General features: G+C 42.3%; 1 protein-coding gene across 1 annotated transcript in view; it reads right to left on the minus strand.

The window, feature by feature from the left end:
* The window catches only part of JMY (junction mediating and regulatory protein, p53 cofactor), a 73,943-nt gene extending 59,005 nt beyond the window's left edge, over positions 1–14,938 (minus strand). The window contains exon 1 of the mRNA XM_086771481.1: positions 14,087–14,938. Within this exon, the coding sequence (XP_086627607.1) occupies positions 14,087–14,938 (852 nt within the window). The remainder of the gene's footprint in view (positions 1–14,086) is intronic.
* Positions 14,939–16,736: the final 1,798 nt, after the last annotated feature.

The following is a 16,736-nucleotide window of genomic DNA, read 5'->3' on the forward strand; positions in this document are numbered from 1 at the left end:
GTGGTGGAACACTGGAACAGATTGCTCAGAGAGGTGATGGATGCCCCATCCCTGGAAATGTTCAAGGCTGGGTTGGATGGGGCTCTGAGCAACCTGATCTGGTTGGAGATGTCCCTGCTCCTTGCAGGGAGGCTGAACTAGGTGACCTTTAAAGGTCCCTTCCAACCCAAACTACTCTATGATTCTGTGATTCTATCATGGTAAAGTTGCTTTTATTTTAAGATGGTACTTATCTATCACCTCATCATACTGTGTAATGTGGCTGTGCCACTTCTGAGTTACACTATCATGCCAAGTGAGTGCCTATATAAAATAGGTATTTGTTTAAATTTAGGATATTACTTTGAATAGCACAGCCACAAACTGTGCTACAGAAATCAGACAAAACAACGGCTAATTGCATAGGAGTGCTCATTCTACAGGAATGCTAGGCTTTTTTTCTGCTTTTAGTAACACAGAAGTAAGTATTTACACTGTAATGTAATTTGATTAATAAAATAGATCTTTTTACTGTATTTCAAAGTTATTACAGCACTCTGGGACTCTCTTTGCAAAGAGACAAAATAACTAAAAGATAAAGTCACTAATGAATCACTGATCAGTTGGAACATAGTAATTCTGAACAAAGAGACTGCTAGGCAACTCCTCACCCTGAAGGCTTGGCAAAGAGCTGATTTTACACATGTCCTAGTAAGTTCTGAGTAATTTTCTTCTGCAGGAGTCCTATTGAAAAAAAACCCCAAAGCCAAAACATACAATACTTAAGTATCATGCTGTGCAACAAAATACATTAACTTCTGGTCCATAGAACCTCTTCTTCCGTGCTTCTGAACTATGCTATTAGTCAGGAAAATATATTCAACAGCCTCAAAACTGACAACTGCCTAAACAAACTAATATTTGCATACAATGGATACATTTACTTAGCAGTTATTACAATGCTACTCTTAAAACACTGAAAACAAAGGTGAAAAGTTGACAAGAAGAAAAAAAATACTAAGATGTATAATCAGTTTCACTCTGAAGTCAGCTCACGGCAATGATAGCAACAGCACCGAATTAGGACTCTCACCAGTTTTACAATGTATTTGGCATGGTAAGAGATACTCTCAAATGTCTGATAAATCCAATGTTTGACTTTTAAAAATCTAACTCAAAAGGGGTAAAGCATTATGACAATACCACATTCAAAGCACTGGTACAGGTGAATTTACTTTTTAAAGCCAAGCTGAACTAATGGCTTGCACCTACTGAAAGAAAATCTCACTTCCCATCACCTCTTTCCTCTCTTCTTCCAGTTCCATCACAGTTCCTTGTTCCTTCTGCTCTCAAGTGCCCTCTTCCTCCACCGCACTGGCTTTGGAATTTCTCAGACTCTGACAAACCGAGTATCTGGCAGAAAGATGTTTCTGTAGTTTCTCTTGGATTAATTTACTGAGTTGGATCAGCACACCACAAGCACAACAGGAAGGAACACAAAGCTGAAGCGGGGAGGACAGAAAGCAGTACTAACAAGCTGATGATCCAGTTCTTCAGCTCTCTTCAACTACTTGGCTGACGAACTACCTTTAAACCCTGGACAGCTGACAGCTAACTCAAAAGGGTTTCTGCGTGATTTCTCAAGAGTGGTATAGTTCAATGCTTTTTCAAGCTTTACAGCACCTTATACAATGGTTAAATGATGGAAAGGCAAGTCTAAGAAGGAAACAGCATTACACAGAACTAAATGCAATTTTTAAAGTTTCGAAGCTAAAATGATGGGGTTTTTTTTATTTAAAAGTTCAATAAAACATCCAAAAAAGTCCAACAGAAAGAGCACATTTATAGCCTGCTAATAGAAACAAAAAGCTAAATAAGATACTAAGAAACTCCTGGAATCCCATATCATGCACACTATTTTCCTTCTCAGTCTAACAGTAAATATCGTGTAAATAATGAGCTATTATATCATTTTCATAAAAGCATAACATTTCAGACAAAAGCAATTTATATTAGTATCAGGCAAACATAGAATCATAGAATAGTTTGGGTTGGAAAGGACCTTTAAAGGCCATCTGGTCCAATCCCTCTGCAAGGAGCAGGGGCATGTCCAACCAGATCACATTGCTCAGAGCCTCATCCAGCCTGGCCTTGAACATTTCCAGGGATGGGGCATCCACCACCTCTCTGGGCAACCTGTTCCAGTGTTCTACCACCCTCATTGTAAAAAAATTTTTCTGTGGTGTTCTCTGTTTGGGTTTTTTTTCCTCCTGTTTTCACTGAGAAATTAAAGGTAAAGGATAAACAATGCAAGTGTTATGGAGAAATAAAATCAATGAGTGATAAAGCAGCATGCTAAAACACAGTTTTGCCTATTTACTTATTAATTCAACTCTTCTAGAAGAACTCCAGTATTGCAAGATAGTTTGGGATTTTTTAAACTCCTCCTACATATGGATTTTTTTGCTGAATTATACTACTCTGAAGTGAAAAAAAAAAGGGTACAATTTCAAATTCTGACATCTTATTATTATAAACAAGTATCACATTACTGAAGGCTGAAGAATTTGGGCTCTGAAGCCACAGCATTATTTGTAGAAAAATCGTAAACTCTCAGAAACTTCATAAACCGATCTATAGATTTTTCTCCCTCAGAAATTTCAGAACTGAATTAATACATGTTTCTTTTTCTTTTTTTTTTTTTTTAATTTCCTTAAAACAGATATAAAGCACACACTGTCATTTCAAGTTTGTTTGGCTGGGTTTTTTTAAAGCCCTAATCAAAATTAGCTGTATTTTAAGCATGGAGTTCATGTATTTAAAGCATGAAGGTTCCTTCTAACATAATAATCTATGATTCTAAGTTACTGAGAAATCTTTTACAATACTGTCTCCCTCAAGTAGCTCAAAACAAGTCATGATGCGATACTATTACATGAAAAGTTGTCCTACTACTAATTTTAGACAGCCCACATAAATTGTCTGTAAGTCATCACAAACAAATGCTAATTGATTATTTAAACATTTTCAAAAGGAAAAAGAAAATCCAGTTCCCACACACCAATATCATAGCATTTCTTCCAAAAGAAGGTCATATAAACAACTGTCTACAAATGCATTTTAGAAAATACTGTAACAGTAGCACAAACCAAAAAAAAAAAAAAAAAAAAAAAAAAAAAATCCATCACTATTTGAGAAAGTGGGGGTACTCAATTTACTTCCAAAAAAAAATGAAAAAAAGGTTGCTGAACGACAGGAAGTGTTTTATAATACCTTCCCAGGAGCAACTCATTGACAAAAAAGTGTCCATGAAGGGTCAAAATTTTTCTGAATGTGTAATGTTTGTCTGCCCTATATGTAACAAAAAAATCCACATATTTGATAACTTTTACCATATAAATACCACAAACAGAAAGAACAGAAGAGATAGAAAGGAAACTCAGAGACAGTGTCTTACCAGTAAAAGAGTTTTAACTGAAAATAATATCTGACAAAATATTTGCAACTGGTGAGCAGAATCATAGGCAGATACACCACTAGCATTCTATTTACATCTACTCTGAACAACTCCAGACAATGATTTGCAAAAACTAGCTTGCCAGGGAAGGTCTCTGCACATCGAAACACCCTTCTGCCTATGACCAGAAGAATTAATCCAAAAGTGAAATCCAAACTGCACAAATAAGTTCTAACAAGGTTACTAAAAATAATGGACACAGTTGAGAAGCAAGAGCTAGTAAACAAGGAGACATTTGCAGAGATGTTTCAAGTTAACGTCTACCACTGTGTGTTAAAATACTTCATGAAGTTTTCAGACAAACTAATAATGGCTTGGTTTATATTTCAGGCATAAATTCTTCAGAAATCGGCAATTGGGCAAGTTTCAACAACAAACTAATTAAAACAAAACCATATTTCCCTTATTAGTTTATACAGCTTATGACTGGAAGATACTATGAGATCATCCAGTCTCCTGCCCAACAAATTTGAACTATTTTCTTTGTTTTTAAAAGCCTGTTTTAAGTTATGCAAGGGCTTCAACAATCATTCTTAAAGAGTAACCTGTATTCTAAGCTATTTTTTTCACTATTCTTGAAGCATTCTTGCTTGTTTGCTATTAAACAGCACTGCACTTAAAGCAGGGATTTTCAGTGAACTATCCAAGATCCTTGTACTGAACGGTTACAGTGATGTTAGCACTATGCAAGATGTATGAGTAACTTAAAAAAAAAAAAAAAAGAGTTCCAATGTATATTAACTTTGGCTCCCTTCCTCAAAAACTCTCAGTCTTCTAATCTAGATCTACATGGTTAAACCTACAGTTCCTGTTAGCCTCATAGACCCCTTCCCCAGAGCATTACCATGCTAAATACCAATGGCAGGACAAAACTTCTGGACGCTCAATTTTTAACAACAGCAGAATATTTTGTTTACAAGCTTTTACTACATAGTAATTTATCAATAACTTGTGGATTATTGTGTGGTTTTGTTTAGTGAGGGGGGGCTATGATGGCAGCTTCTGCAACAAGCTCCTAGATGTTGTTTCCCCTTTGTCCAGTGGACTCGGCCAGGCCTAGGGCTGATCCGCTGCTGGCCAGGGCCAAGCCAATTGGTAGCAGAACGTTCCCTGATAACACCTCTGTGACAACATATTTAAGAAGGGTAAAAAAAAAAAAAAAAAAAACAGAGAAAGAAAAAGAAAAGAAGATGTGAATAAGCTGGAGCAGGGGCAGAGAGGGGGAGGCGCGAGCCTTGTGGGCCTTGTGGCCCTCACCCTCTGGCCTCCCGCCGGGCAGATGTCTGGGCCCGACTCGGTCTGGCCGGGCTGCAAGAAGTGGAGAGATGAGATGTGAAGAGAACCTGAGAGGCATCTGCCTGAGCCAGTTGTGAAGAATTTTTTGTGAGAGGCACGGCTGCAGACACCAAGGTCAGTGAAGAAAGAGGGGGAGGAGTAATGCTGCTCCCGGCAGATTCCCCTGCAGCCCATGGTGAGGCCGGCTGTGCCCCTGCAGCCCATGGAGGCCCACAGAGGAGCAGAGATCCACCTGCAGCCAGGGGAGGACCCCACGCCGGGGCAGGCGGGTGCCTGAAGGAGGCTGTGGCGCAGGCAGGGCCCACTGGGGCAGCTGTTCCGGAGGGACTGCACCCCGTGGAAAAGTACCCCATGCTGAAGCAGGGGAGGACTGGAGGAGTTCTTCCCCCAACAAAGAAGGAGCAGCGTCAAGCAATGTGTGATGAACTGATCATAACCTCCACGCCCTCTTCCCCCCTGTGACGCTCAGGGCAGGAAAGGAGGTTGAGATAACTGAACATGAAGCTAAGCCCAGGAAGAGGGAGAGGTGGGGGGAACTTACTTTGTTCTCTTTCTCATTATCCTGCTTTGGTTTTAATAAGAAATAAGTAGTTTTCCTCCAGTCAAGTCTGTTTTGCCTGTAACGGTAATTTTAAGGATCTCTCCCTGTCTTCATCTCAAACCTCGAGCCTTTTTTGTTGTATTATCTCTTCCTGTTCCCTTAACTAAGGGGGTTTTGTTTGTTTATTTTCTGGAAAAAAAAGAGAAGAAACAATTAACTGTTATAGTACTGGCAACTCCCAAGTACTCCAGTTGCCCAAAATCGCAAAATACGTTTGGGCGCAGGTTCCTCTATACATTTCAATTCACGTTCATTTGGTTCTCTTCCTTTTGTATAGTACTAAAAAAATACATTCTGGCATTATAGACTCACCCGCAGTAGAATTACAGTATCACCAAATGTTAATAGTTGATTTTTCTCGAGATAATAAAGGATAAAGAGGATTGAGCCTATTTAGAAGATACTCTCAGCCGCCAAAGCAACAGGCTCAACACTCCACAAGCCCACCTTATTCCACTGCCAACCCCTATTTAGCAGATAACAGTCTGAGCAACAGCTCAGGTATATATACATAACAACACTGAGTTAGTCAACACTTATCTTAAGGGTATCATCATTCTCTTTCCCTCTCCTCCTATGCTATCTTCCTTCTTTCCCTACCATACTCCTTATGGCTCAGTTTTCATCTTTTGAAAAAGTTTTGCAGATGTATCTCTAGTTGGACTGAGTCCCCACTTTGACTGAAGTTCTTGTCAATAACAGCAATTTACTGGTGGACTGCAATGGCATGTTTCTACTAATATAAAAAAAAAAAAAAGAAAAAAGAAAAGAAAAAAAAAAGTTCCTACTTCTACATCCAGGGAAACAATTCAAATTTTGAAGGGGAATATCAAATAAAATAATCTCATCAGCAGAACATTCCACCAACTACAAGATATAAGTGGTTCCCCAATCCCAGTTCGGACAGTTAAACAGAGGATATATTACATTTCCTTTTTTTTTCCTCCCAAGTATCTGGATAAGGAATTTAACTATGAGACAGGCAAGCTGATGTTTCTAAAAATTAAGTCTAAGCTTACTGACTACGGGTCATACTGAACAGTATCGCTATATTCTACAGAACGTACTCTTGTTTTTCATGTAAGACAAGTTCTGTTAAGGAAGACCTAATTTTTCAAGCATATGTCCTTTTCTTTGTGTACATATAATTAGTACATGCTTTGAAGTAATATACATTATTTTAAACATTCTGCTGTTTTCAGATATAGCAGTAGTATTCATCATCTTCTGCTAACTCTTATCAAACTCAATAAGGCATTAATAAAACAATGCATGAAGTCTATCTACATATATATGCCATAAGTGTACCATAAAAAGGGCAGGGAAGAAAAAAAAAAAAAAAAACAGCAACTAAAAACCCCACTACCAACACCTTCAAATCCAAAACAAGTATCCTACTGGGACTGGAAAAGAGACAACACAAAAAGACTGACAAAGAAGAAAAACAAAACAGAAAAAAAATCTAATTCACCTATGATCACAAGTCTAGAAATCTCTGAAACAATTGGCTGCTTCCTGTAAAACAGAAGTAAAAGAGAAGAGCAGCAGAAAAGAAACATTTACTCAAGAAGACATCAAATGGAAGAGGGATAAAATACAACATTTTCAGTTAAATGGTAAATTGTTATTTGGTTTAGGACTTTGAAGGTTTTAATACACAGACTAAAGTGAGAAGCAAATACCATGTTAATATGATCTAATGCCCGTTAAATACAGGATTCCTAGAAGCCATTTTAAAGGCATGTATTTTAAAAAGGTATGCAATCTTAGACTTTCAGTAACTGTGAGTCCACTGTATGATTAAGCTGTTGTGTATTTAATTATCCTTGCTACTATAAGGGTCCAAGAATCTCAAGTGATATAGCTCTCTCTACCTTACTTCCACATCTTCCAGAAGTATCAGATGTTATCATCAAGTGTTTAAATTTTAACACGGATTTACATATCTAGAATACATTTCAGAAACTCAGTGAAACACTGAAAGTAAAGTATTTGTGTGATTTATATTTTTATTACTTGCAGAAAAAAAATTGCATTAAATTCTGCTTATTTGAAGCTGTACTGCAGTATCCTTGCTGTTTGGTTTGATGCTTGCAGACTGAGTCAGGTGTGAACTTCCAACACCTAAAATGCCGAGTCTTTAAAATATTTATTAACTTAGGCCTGGTCTGTAACAACCAGAAATAACTACTAGCGACTCCAGTTGCAAATTAAATAAATAAAAAGATGATGGCTGACAAGGAAAGGAAGAAAATCATAGAATGACAGAATCATAGAATCATTAAGGCTGGAAAAGACCTCCAGGATCATCATGTCCAGCCATAAATGCCTTTGGTTAGACAGCAACACAAGTACTAGGCAAAGTGCTAGTATCACGTCTCCTAAGAATGTGTAGTCCACTTATATGTTCTACAGAGCAGGCACTACGGCTGCTAACATACTATATTTTGGTTAGTACTAACTTAGAGTAAATAGCATTTAAATAGGCTATTTACAGAGTATTTAGAAGTGAATCAGAACAGTTTTACTGGAAACAAGTGTTAACACTACAAGCAATGAGTATGTAAAAAGAAGCTTTCAAACAAAAATAGGTTGGATTTCCAGAATGCTCAGTATTAGTCTTGAACTCTGCTCTATTCATATCAATAGGAAAAAAAAAATCCACAGTATATCTTATTTTAATCCTCTCTGCTCCCAAAGTTAAAGTCAAACCAGCATTCTCTTCTCTCCTGAGACACCCGATATATCTTCTAAATCTAGCTATTGCAGTCAACATACAGAATCCATCTTTCTTTGCTTCTTGCATAGAAAGATATGGCAGTGGTTTTAATGGAAACACTACTGCTAACATTTATTCTTTTGTATTACTGAAACACTGAATACTTTTTTGCAGTGTTTAATATTATCTACTTTTACATTACTTATGAGTTTGAAATCTCTCTTTATATCACACTGTGCCTAGCAGTATATCGTTGAATAGAAACAGGTCACCTTACCTCTGCAAAATTTGCATTTTTGGTACAGCGCCCCACTACCTACCATATACACATTTACTTTAGAACTGAATGCACATGGTCAAAAGCAAATAAAGAAAATTCTCATGGATACTGAGATGATCCTGAATATTAATTTTTTATAAAATATTAAAACAGGTGTTGTGGTTTTGTTTAGTGGGGAGGCCCTAAGGTGGTAGCTTCTGTAGGAAACTGCTAGAAGTCGCTCCCCTTTGTTCAGTGGACTGGGCCGGGCCTAGGGCGGACCCGCTGCTGGCCAAGGCCGAGCCGATTGGTACCAGAATGTCCCGTGATAATGCCTCTGCATATTTAAGAAGGGGAAAACAGGGAAAAAAAAAAAAAAAAAGATGTGAAGAAGCTGAGCAGGGGCAGAGGCGGAGAGGGGGAGGTGCAGGCCTCATGGGCCTTGCAGGCCTCACCCTCTGGCCTCTCGCCAGGTGGCCAACTGGGCCCAACTCGGCCCGGCCTGGCTGCAAGAAGTGGAGGAGATGAGATGGATGATGTGAAGAGATTCTGAGAGGCGTCTGCCAGCCTGTTGTGAAGAGCTCTTCCTGTGAGAGAAACAGCTGCAGACACCAAGGTCAGTGGAGAAGGAGGGGGAAGAATAATGCGGCTCCTGGCTAAGATTCCCCTGCAGCCTGTGGAGACAACCATGGTGGAGCAGGTTGTCCCTCTGCAGCCCATGGAGGTCCACGGAGGGGCAGAGATCCACTTGGAGCCCATGAAGGACCGCACGTTGGGGGAGGTGGAGGCCTGAAGGAGGCTGTGGCCCGTGGAGGGCCCGCTGGGACAGCCGTTCTGGAGAGACAGCACCCTGTGGAAGAGATGACCCATGCTGGAGCAGTTTCAGGAAGGACTGTGGCGTAGGGGTGGGACCCCACAACAGAGCAGGGGAGGAATGTGAGGAGTTCTTCCCCCAACCATGAAGCAGTGGCGTGAAACAACGCATGATGAACTGACCGCAATCCCCATTCCCTCTTCCCCCCTGTGCAGCTCGGGGTGGGGGGAAGGTAGTAGAGATAATGTTAAGCTTGGGAAGAGGGAGGGGTGGGGGGAGGTTATCTCATTCTCTGTCTCATTATCCTGCTGTTTGTAGTAATAAATGAATAGTTTTCCCCAAGTCGAGTCTGTTTTGCCCATAATGGTAACCTTAAGGATTTTCTCCCTGTCCTTATCTCAAGCCTTGAGCCGTTTTTTTTTTATATTATCTCTCCCTATTCTCTTGGCGGGTGGGGGGACTGAGAGAGAGACTGCGTAGTCTGGTGCTGATCAGGGCTGAACTATGACAACAGGTTAAACAAAACAACAGAATAACCTATGGATGTTACTTGAATTTTTGATGAAAACAGAAATATGTGACAGCACTCTTGGAAAGCAACAAATGTGAAATTCCATAATCTATAGCCAAATCAATTACTTACCAATTTGTGTGATTTGACAATTTTATTTCATTCACTGAAAACAAAAAAAAAATACTTCCCTATTAAAGCTGTGCAAGTCATTTTAAAAAATTTAAGAAGAAAATGACAATACAGATTTTTATCAAAAACCCTACATTTTCTTCTCATAGAACTTGTTACTGGAACAAAACAGAGAAAATATTTTTATGTTGATTTCTCTTAACATTTCTAGCCCTTTGAATCAAAAGAAAATTAAGCGAAACAACATAAGATAAAAGCTCCCGGGGCTATTCTGGTGCTTAACAAAATATCCCACCATACAAGGGAAGGCGATTAAAAATATCAATACATCCTCATTCCCAAAGCAGTCTTAGGTTACCCACACAAAATAAGATGCTCTCAGAATTTCTTCAGAATTTAATAATCATTAAAAAGTGTTTCTGAACTTCTCTACTAAAGCAATTCAAAAGAACACACACTGAACATAGATGCAAAATGGTCTTTAACAGCCTGCCTGCAGATACTAGAATTCATAGATTTTACAGAGCAACAACAAAAATTAAAGCAAGTCTCTGACTCACTTTGTAACAGGCATTCAAGATCCTATAGGCTATCATCTGCCAAATTTCACACTGCAATGGCAATTAAGAGCTGTAAGGGACAGAGAGATTCACACGTACCATTATGTCAAAGATGCTAAAGTAGGCATGTAATGTAAACACTGGCTTCCCGAACTCACAGCTCACTATGCAAGAGCTCGCTATGCAAGAGCAAGTAAAAGGATAAGTAGACAATGGAACATGTTTGTTGATGTGACTAAGCCAACAAACCCTTTTAATCATAGTTTATACTAACACCACTTTTTATTCAGCCAAACTGCGACTACGTTCAACCTTTTTGCAACACAGCATTGACAAAGAAGTATGACACCATCTTTGGTATTACTATATTCAGAACTTACAAGTATATACACTTAGCCTAGAAGAACTCCTCCCATGTTATGGGGGAGGAACATAGACCGGAAACTGGCAGGAACAAGAGTATAGAGGAGAACTTTTCCTGCCTTCTAGACACAAAGTTTAAGACCTTGGAAATACTGGCCACGAATCTGCAATCCCAAATAAAGATTCAGTGTCATCCTCTTTGCTGAAATAATAACATCTTTTTATCTGGTCACTGATTCTGTATCATGTCTCCATTTGGGAGCTCAGACCTCTAACTAAGCACTCAAGACATTTTTTAAACAGGCATAAACTTAATGAATAAGGACTCCAACAAGTGTTTAATTGTTCTCAAAAAAAAAAAGAGGTAGAACACTATTTACTCCTTTAGATAAAGTTTTCACTTTAACATAAATAAACATAAATTAAATTCCTAAGCTATTCCAGAATTAAAAGTTTTATTTGAAAAAAAAAAAAAAAATCAAAGATGTGCTATTTCAAAACTGCCAATTATGTAGAAGAAATTAATTCCAAGTCATACAGTTCCTCTACAACTATTTTTCTTCCTCATCTTGGATCTGTTTCTACTTGCAACATTCTTCTGGCTTATTAAAGGTTTATAATTGAGAAAGAGACATAAATGCCTTTTACAAAGAGCAACAATTATTAACTGCTGTGAAAATAAACTGGCTTGTGTGTAACTTACGGAAAGCAACAGATGGCCAAGTAAGGGATGCCGAAACAATGAATATGAGAAGTTTTGTTGCTCACTTTGCTTCTCTACCCCAAAGAATATAATCAATAGAAACTGCAAGCACTTCTCAAGTAGTATCTAACTGCACAAAGAAATTTGTCCTGGAGAAAAAGAGATATATGAAATAATTATAAACTGCAGAGGCGTATTTTAAAGTGTTAAGCCAAAGCCTTGGAGTTCTAAACTTGGGTTTTGCACAATTTTACATTAATGAAGACCATCCAGATTCATCATGCTCCTTGATAACATTTCAGTTGCCAATGTTGCTCAATTGCTTCCTCTGTTCCCCAAAAGTTCTGGTAAGAGGTAAAATCGTTTAGAATTTCAGAATTCTGCAATCAGCTAGCAGGTAGACTTCAAGCACAGATGGAAAAGTTAATTAAAGTGAGAGACGAACCATTGATTCAGTAGGTTTTCTTGAGTAGTTTTACAAAAAACTTTTACTTCAGAAATACCGAGCAGTACCCATCATCCATTGCTTCATTTGCTTAGAATTGCAATGAACAGCAATACCAGTTACTGCTTAAAAGAAAGACATTTCCTGTGGACCAAGTAAAGCACTAACAGGTAACAAAAAGAGAAACCTGAGAGCCAAAGGGGAAAGAGCAAGTAATTCTGTTGGTTTATTTTCTGAACCATGAACTACCTTTAATTAAAGAAGGATCAATTTACAAAACTGACAGTGACAGAAGCACAGCTGTACTGACTTTAAGTACACTTCTGGATTGGTTACCATGGGAAAGGAAGGTTGTACTGTAGTCAGACACACATACAGGCTCTGCCATTTTGTCTGCATCAGGTTCTGAACATTAACAGAGAATAAGATGTTGTAGTTTAGAGATCTTGATGGATAAAGCTTGCATTGCCTATTGACAACAGATTTTTTTAATTTCCTGACAGTACTGGTGCTAACAAAACAGCAGCTGAGATTCTCCAGGAAACCTCTTGCACAGTACTTCTGAATCAGTGTTTCCTAAAAAACACTGCACACTTTGAGTTAGGTACCCAGTTCCCAAACTCCCCACATTTAACAGGAACTTCTCTTGTCCTGCTCAGCTCCTTACAAAAGCTGCTGAGCTGAAGGCTAAGTTAATCTAAGCATACGGTCCCAAGTACTAATGCAGTCAAAGAAAGAAAAGCAGAAGACAATATTCTTTTATATATTCTGGACTAAAACTACTGCAGAAGACTATTAGACTAATTACCAGTTGTATACCAAAATTAACGAGGATTAATTCAGCCCTTTAAATAGCCCTGGAAAAAAAAAAAAAAACAACCCTCAAAAAATCACAAGGATATATCCTAACACAACAGTTCGGAAATAAACTTGTACCTAACGATGTTACACTTGGATGCCCTTATAATGATTTCATCACTGACAAAACAATTTTTTCACACCCTGTAACTCTAGTCACTAAGGAAAAACTCATCCTGAATCCTAAAAAGTCTCAAAACTATGCCATCAAAACAGACAGCGAGCAGTTATGCTCATATTCCCCCAAGGAACAAAATATTCACCACTGCACATTTTTTGAACACACAACATTGGTAGCATATATGCGGGGAGCTGAAGCAGCCAAACTTGACCTATATCCATGCAACAGAATTTAGATAGTGTTTGCAAAAATAAAAATTCCATAATCTGATTGATACACATAGTCGCACCTAGGCAGATCCTGGTACACTCTGAATCAAGGCCACTGAAACATAAAAACTAAGTGTAAAATTCTCCTTTTTCACTGGAAAAATCTGGATCCTCATATACATCAGTCAACAAAGACGTGAAAAAATTCTCACATACTATTTCAAGAAGTTAGTAGAACCGCCTCAACTACTTTCACCTAAACAGAATGAGAGATGGTATGAGAAAGAGAGATGGAGTATCCTGAAACATACAAGTCTTGTCAGACACTAGCAACAGCAATGCAGTAAATACTTGCTAACACCAGACAGCCTGCTTTTTAAAATCCCAACTCAAAGAACTTAGCAGCTGAACAAAAGTTGTAGTTACTCCAATTCCACTGGAAAGCATCATCTCACTTGAAATATCAGATTCAGCACCCAGACCCTTCAGGAACTTAAAATTCTTTGGCTTCAAGTGCCTAAATTGCGCTGTCAAAATAAACACTACATGTTGCTGCTCCCATTAAACAGAAAAATTCAGCCTTCAACATCCTTCAGCATCCTGGTGCAAGGCAACACAAGAATAAAATCTGGGAGTAAGACCTTGCCAAATCCATCAGATCCTTGTTCACAAACTTCTAAGTTCAATTGCACAGAAAAAAGTACACACTTAGATGACTAAGGAAATCTACACTTTCTTAAATCCTGGCACTAGAGACCCTGGAAAGGTTAAGTCTCAAAAGGTTAAGTCTCATTTTCTTACTTAAGATTTTCAAAGAGGTTTGGTTTTGTTTTGGTTTTTTTTTTAAACTAGGCAGTTTTCCTGACTTTTTTTTTTTGTCCCACGGTTTGATCGATTCCATAGAGGGGAGCAGCTGGAGACAACAACTAAAGAAGATGTCACAGAGTAAGGAAAAGGCAATGTTAAGGTGCAGGCATCTGGATCATGCAGTATTCTCACCTCCTGGATTCGCCTGCGGGCCCGCTGCAGCACCTCCTCGTACCCCTTCTGTCGCAGCTCACTCAGGCTCTCATAATACTCTTCGGGGTCGTCAGTCTCAGTGAAGAGCACCTGTGAAAGGATTTTCCAGCCGCAAGTATCCAAGCTGTGGACCAAGTAAACTTGCAGTTTGTAGCAGAGAGCGTCCATCTCCTGCTCGGATAGCTCCGGGGCTCCGAACAGCACCGTCCACATGCCCGAGGGCTCCTCGGGGAAAGCAGGCAGGTAGGGCTCCAGCTCCGAGTTCACCGAGCACAGCTGCTGGTGCACGGCCCGCAAGTCTTGGAAGGAGAAGAGGCCGGCCCAGCTGCACTCCTCCCCTACGGGCTCCGCGTCGGGAGCGGCCGGCTCGGCCGCCTGCAGCGGCGAGGGCGGCAGCGACGGCGCAGCGGCCGCCTCCTCCTTCCCCAGCTCCAGCACTTCTATCTCTTCCGAGGCACCTGGCGCCTCCGGGCCCCGCTGCGGCCTCCGGACCGGGCTGCTCTTGGCGCGCAGCGGGCTCTTGGGCAGCGCCTCGGCCGCCGCGCCCCGCTCGGAGCCCCGCGGCTGCCCGGCCTCCCTGCGCGCCGTGGGGCTGCCGGCCTTGGGGGCGGCTCTGGCCTCGGGGCCGGCGGGGCCGGCGCGGCGCAGCTCGCGGGAGCCGCTGCGCTGGCGCTGCGCCGTGCGGTTGTGGCAGGTGATGGCGAATTTGCCCTCGATCTCGTTCCAGGCCACGATGAAGACGAACTTGTGCTTCTCCCGCTCCTGGAAGGCGTGAGGCCTGACGGCCACCCAGTCGGCCTCCAGCGTTTCCTCCAGGGCGAAGGCGGACATGGCGCTGCGCGGCTTCCCCCGCAGGCACACGCCCCCCTCTCCCCCCTTCCCGGCTCCCCTCCCGGCCCGTCAGCCGCCCCCACCTGCCCCGCCGCGCGCCGGCCGGCAACGGCTCCCCGCGGCCCCGCCTCACCGCCCACCATCAGCCATCTTAGCGGCGGGGGAACGGGAAAGGCGCCGAGGGGGGAGGACGCGCAGGATCCCCGCCGGAGCGGCGAGGAGGGGGTGGGGAAAGAGGGAGGGAGGGAGGGAAGGAAGGAGGACGGAGAGGAATCACCTCCTCCCAGCTCGGAGCCCGCCGCCGCCTCTGGTCAGGGACCCGCCGCCGCGACAGACAATGCCCGGTGCCCCCGCACAGGTACTTCGCGCCCGTCACGTGGGGCACGATCTGTTTACAAGCGGCGGCGGCGCTGCGGCAACTCAGCGCCGGCCCCGCCCCGCGGCCTCCCGGAGCCCCGCCTCCCCGCCTCGCGGGGCGCGTTCCCTATTGGCTGTCGTCCTGGTTTCCCCGGCGGAGGCGGATGGGCGGAGTCTCGCGCCCCTCTGCTCTCTTCCCCGCCGGCCACGCTCACGGTCTCACGCTCTCCCTCCTCCCGTTCCCCTGGTGGGCGGGGAAGGGCGATGCCCCGCCCCTTCGCCTGGACGTGCGGCGAGGCCGGTCGGGCGCCCCGCGCTGCATGCTGGGACGGGCGCGTGCCGGGCCGCGGCCGTTAGAGGGTGGGGCCGGGGTCGGGCCTGAGGAGCGAGGCTGGATGGGGTGGGATCTGAAATTTGCCGCCTCTGCCGTGCCGGCGCCGGGGCCGGGGCCCCTGGGGACACGCTGGGGGGCAACGGCCTCTGCTCCGGGCAGCCCTTGAGGCAGCGCTGGCTTTGCCTGCCGCCGCTCTGGCCTTGCTGTTAACTCCCAGTCAGCCCGGTGCGGCACATGAGCCTCGGCGGCTCTGCACTGCCGCTCCCCTGACCGCTCTCCGGTAGCCTGCAGCTAGTGCTGCTTTCAAGGGCCTCTGCCCCCAAGTGTTTCTTTTTAAAAAAAAAAACCTTAAGGTTTTTAAGCACAGAGTTCCCTTCAGACAACAAATCGTCTCACAGGGAAATGGTATCTGCAGAGGGTTTGTTTCTGCTTTTCCTGTAAGGTGGTTTTCTGCGTGATTACAGGAAAGGATGTGGTGCTTCAGCAGCTTGTTTTAGTTGTATGACTTAATTCCGACTAGGGATTGAATCAAAATACTTTAAATATCCGTTATCAGGAGCGCTTAACAAACAGCATGCCGTGCAGCAGAAGTTTGCACTTGTGGTTAGGCTGCAAAAGAGTGCAGCATCTGTGATGAGACCTGGAGACAAGGGCATACTCTGAAATAGCTATCTTGGGCAATTGTGTATTTTTATAACTGACATTAATGCCGAGACATGGCGTTTTATGCTCGTGTTGGCCAGTCCTGGTTAAGAATTGGCAGTGCCTGCAGTGCTCTCTGAGGTTTCCAAGTGTATTGCCAAGCACATAGGTTACAGTTAGCCAGCACTCACAACTCTCATAAGCATGTGTGAAAGGAATGATTAATCACCTGTGATTCCAAGGCCAAGGGCCAGTTTCCTGGTGCCCTTCAAGATATTTCATTTCTCCTCTTGTATAAGTGAAAAAAAAAAGTTTCTTGCTATAACAGTCCCAAAATACTTGCATCAAAAATAAGATCAGTAGACAATATGCCTTGGTCCACCTGTGATACTGTTGTCCTGCTCCAAATTAGAAGAAGCATTGGGGAAATAAATCATTCCCAATTGAGTTTTCCAGAGAAGCAAG

Source organism: Chlamydotis macqueenii, chromosome Z (genome assembly GCF_036417535.1).
Source record: "Chlamydotis macqueenii isolate bChlMac1 chromosome Z, bChlMac1.mat, whole genome shotgun sequence".
Lineage (NCBI taxonomy): Eukaryota > Metazoa > Chordata > Aves > Otidiformes > Otididae > Chlamydotis > Chlamydotis macqueenii.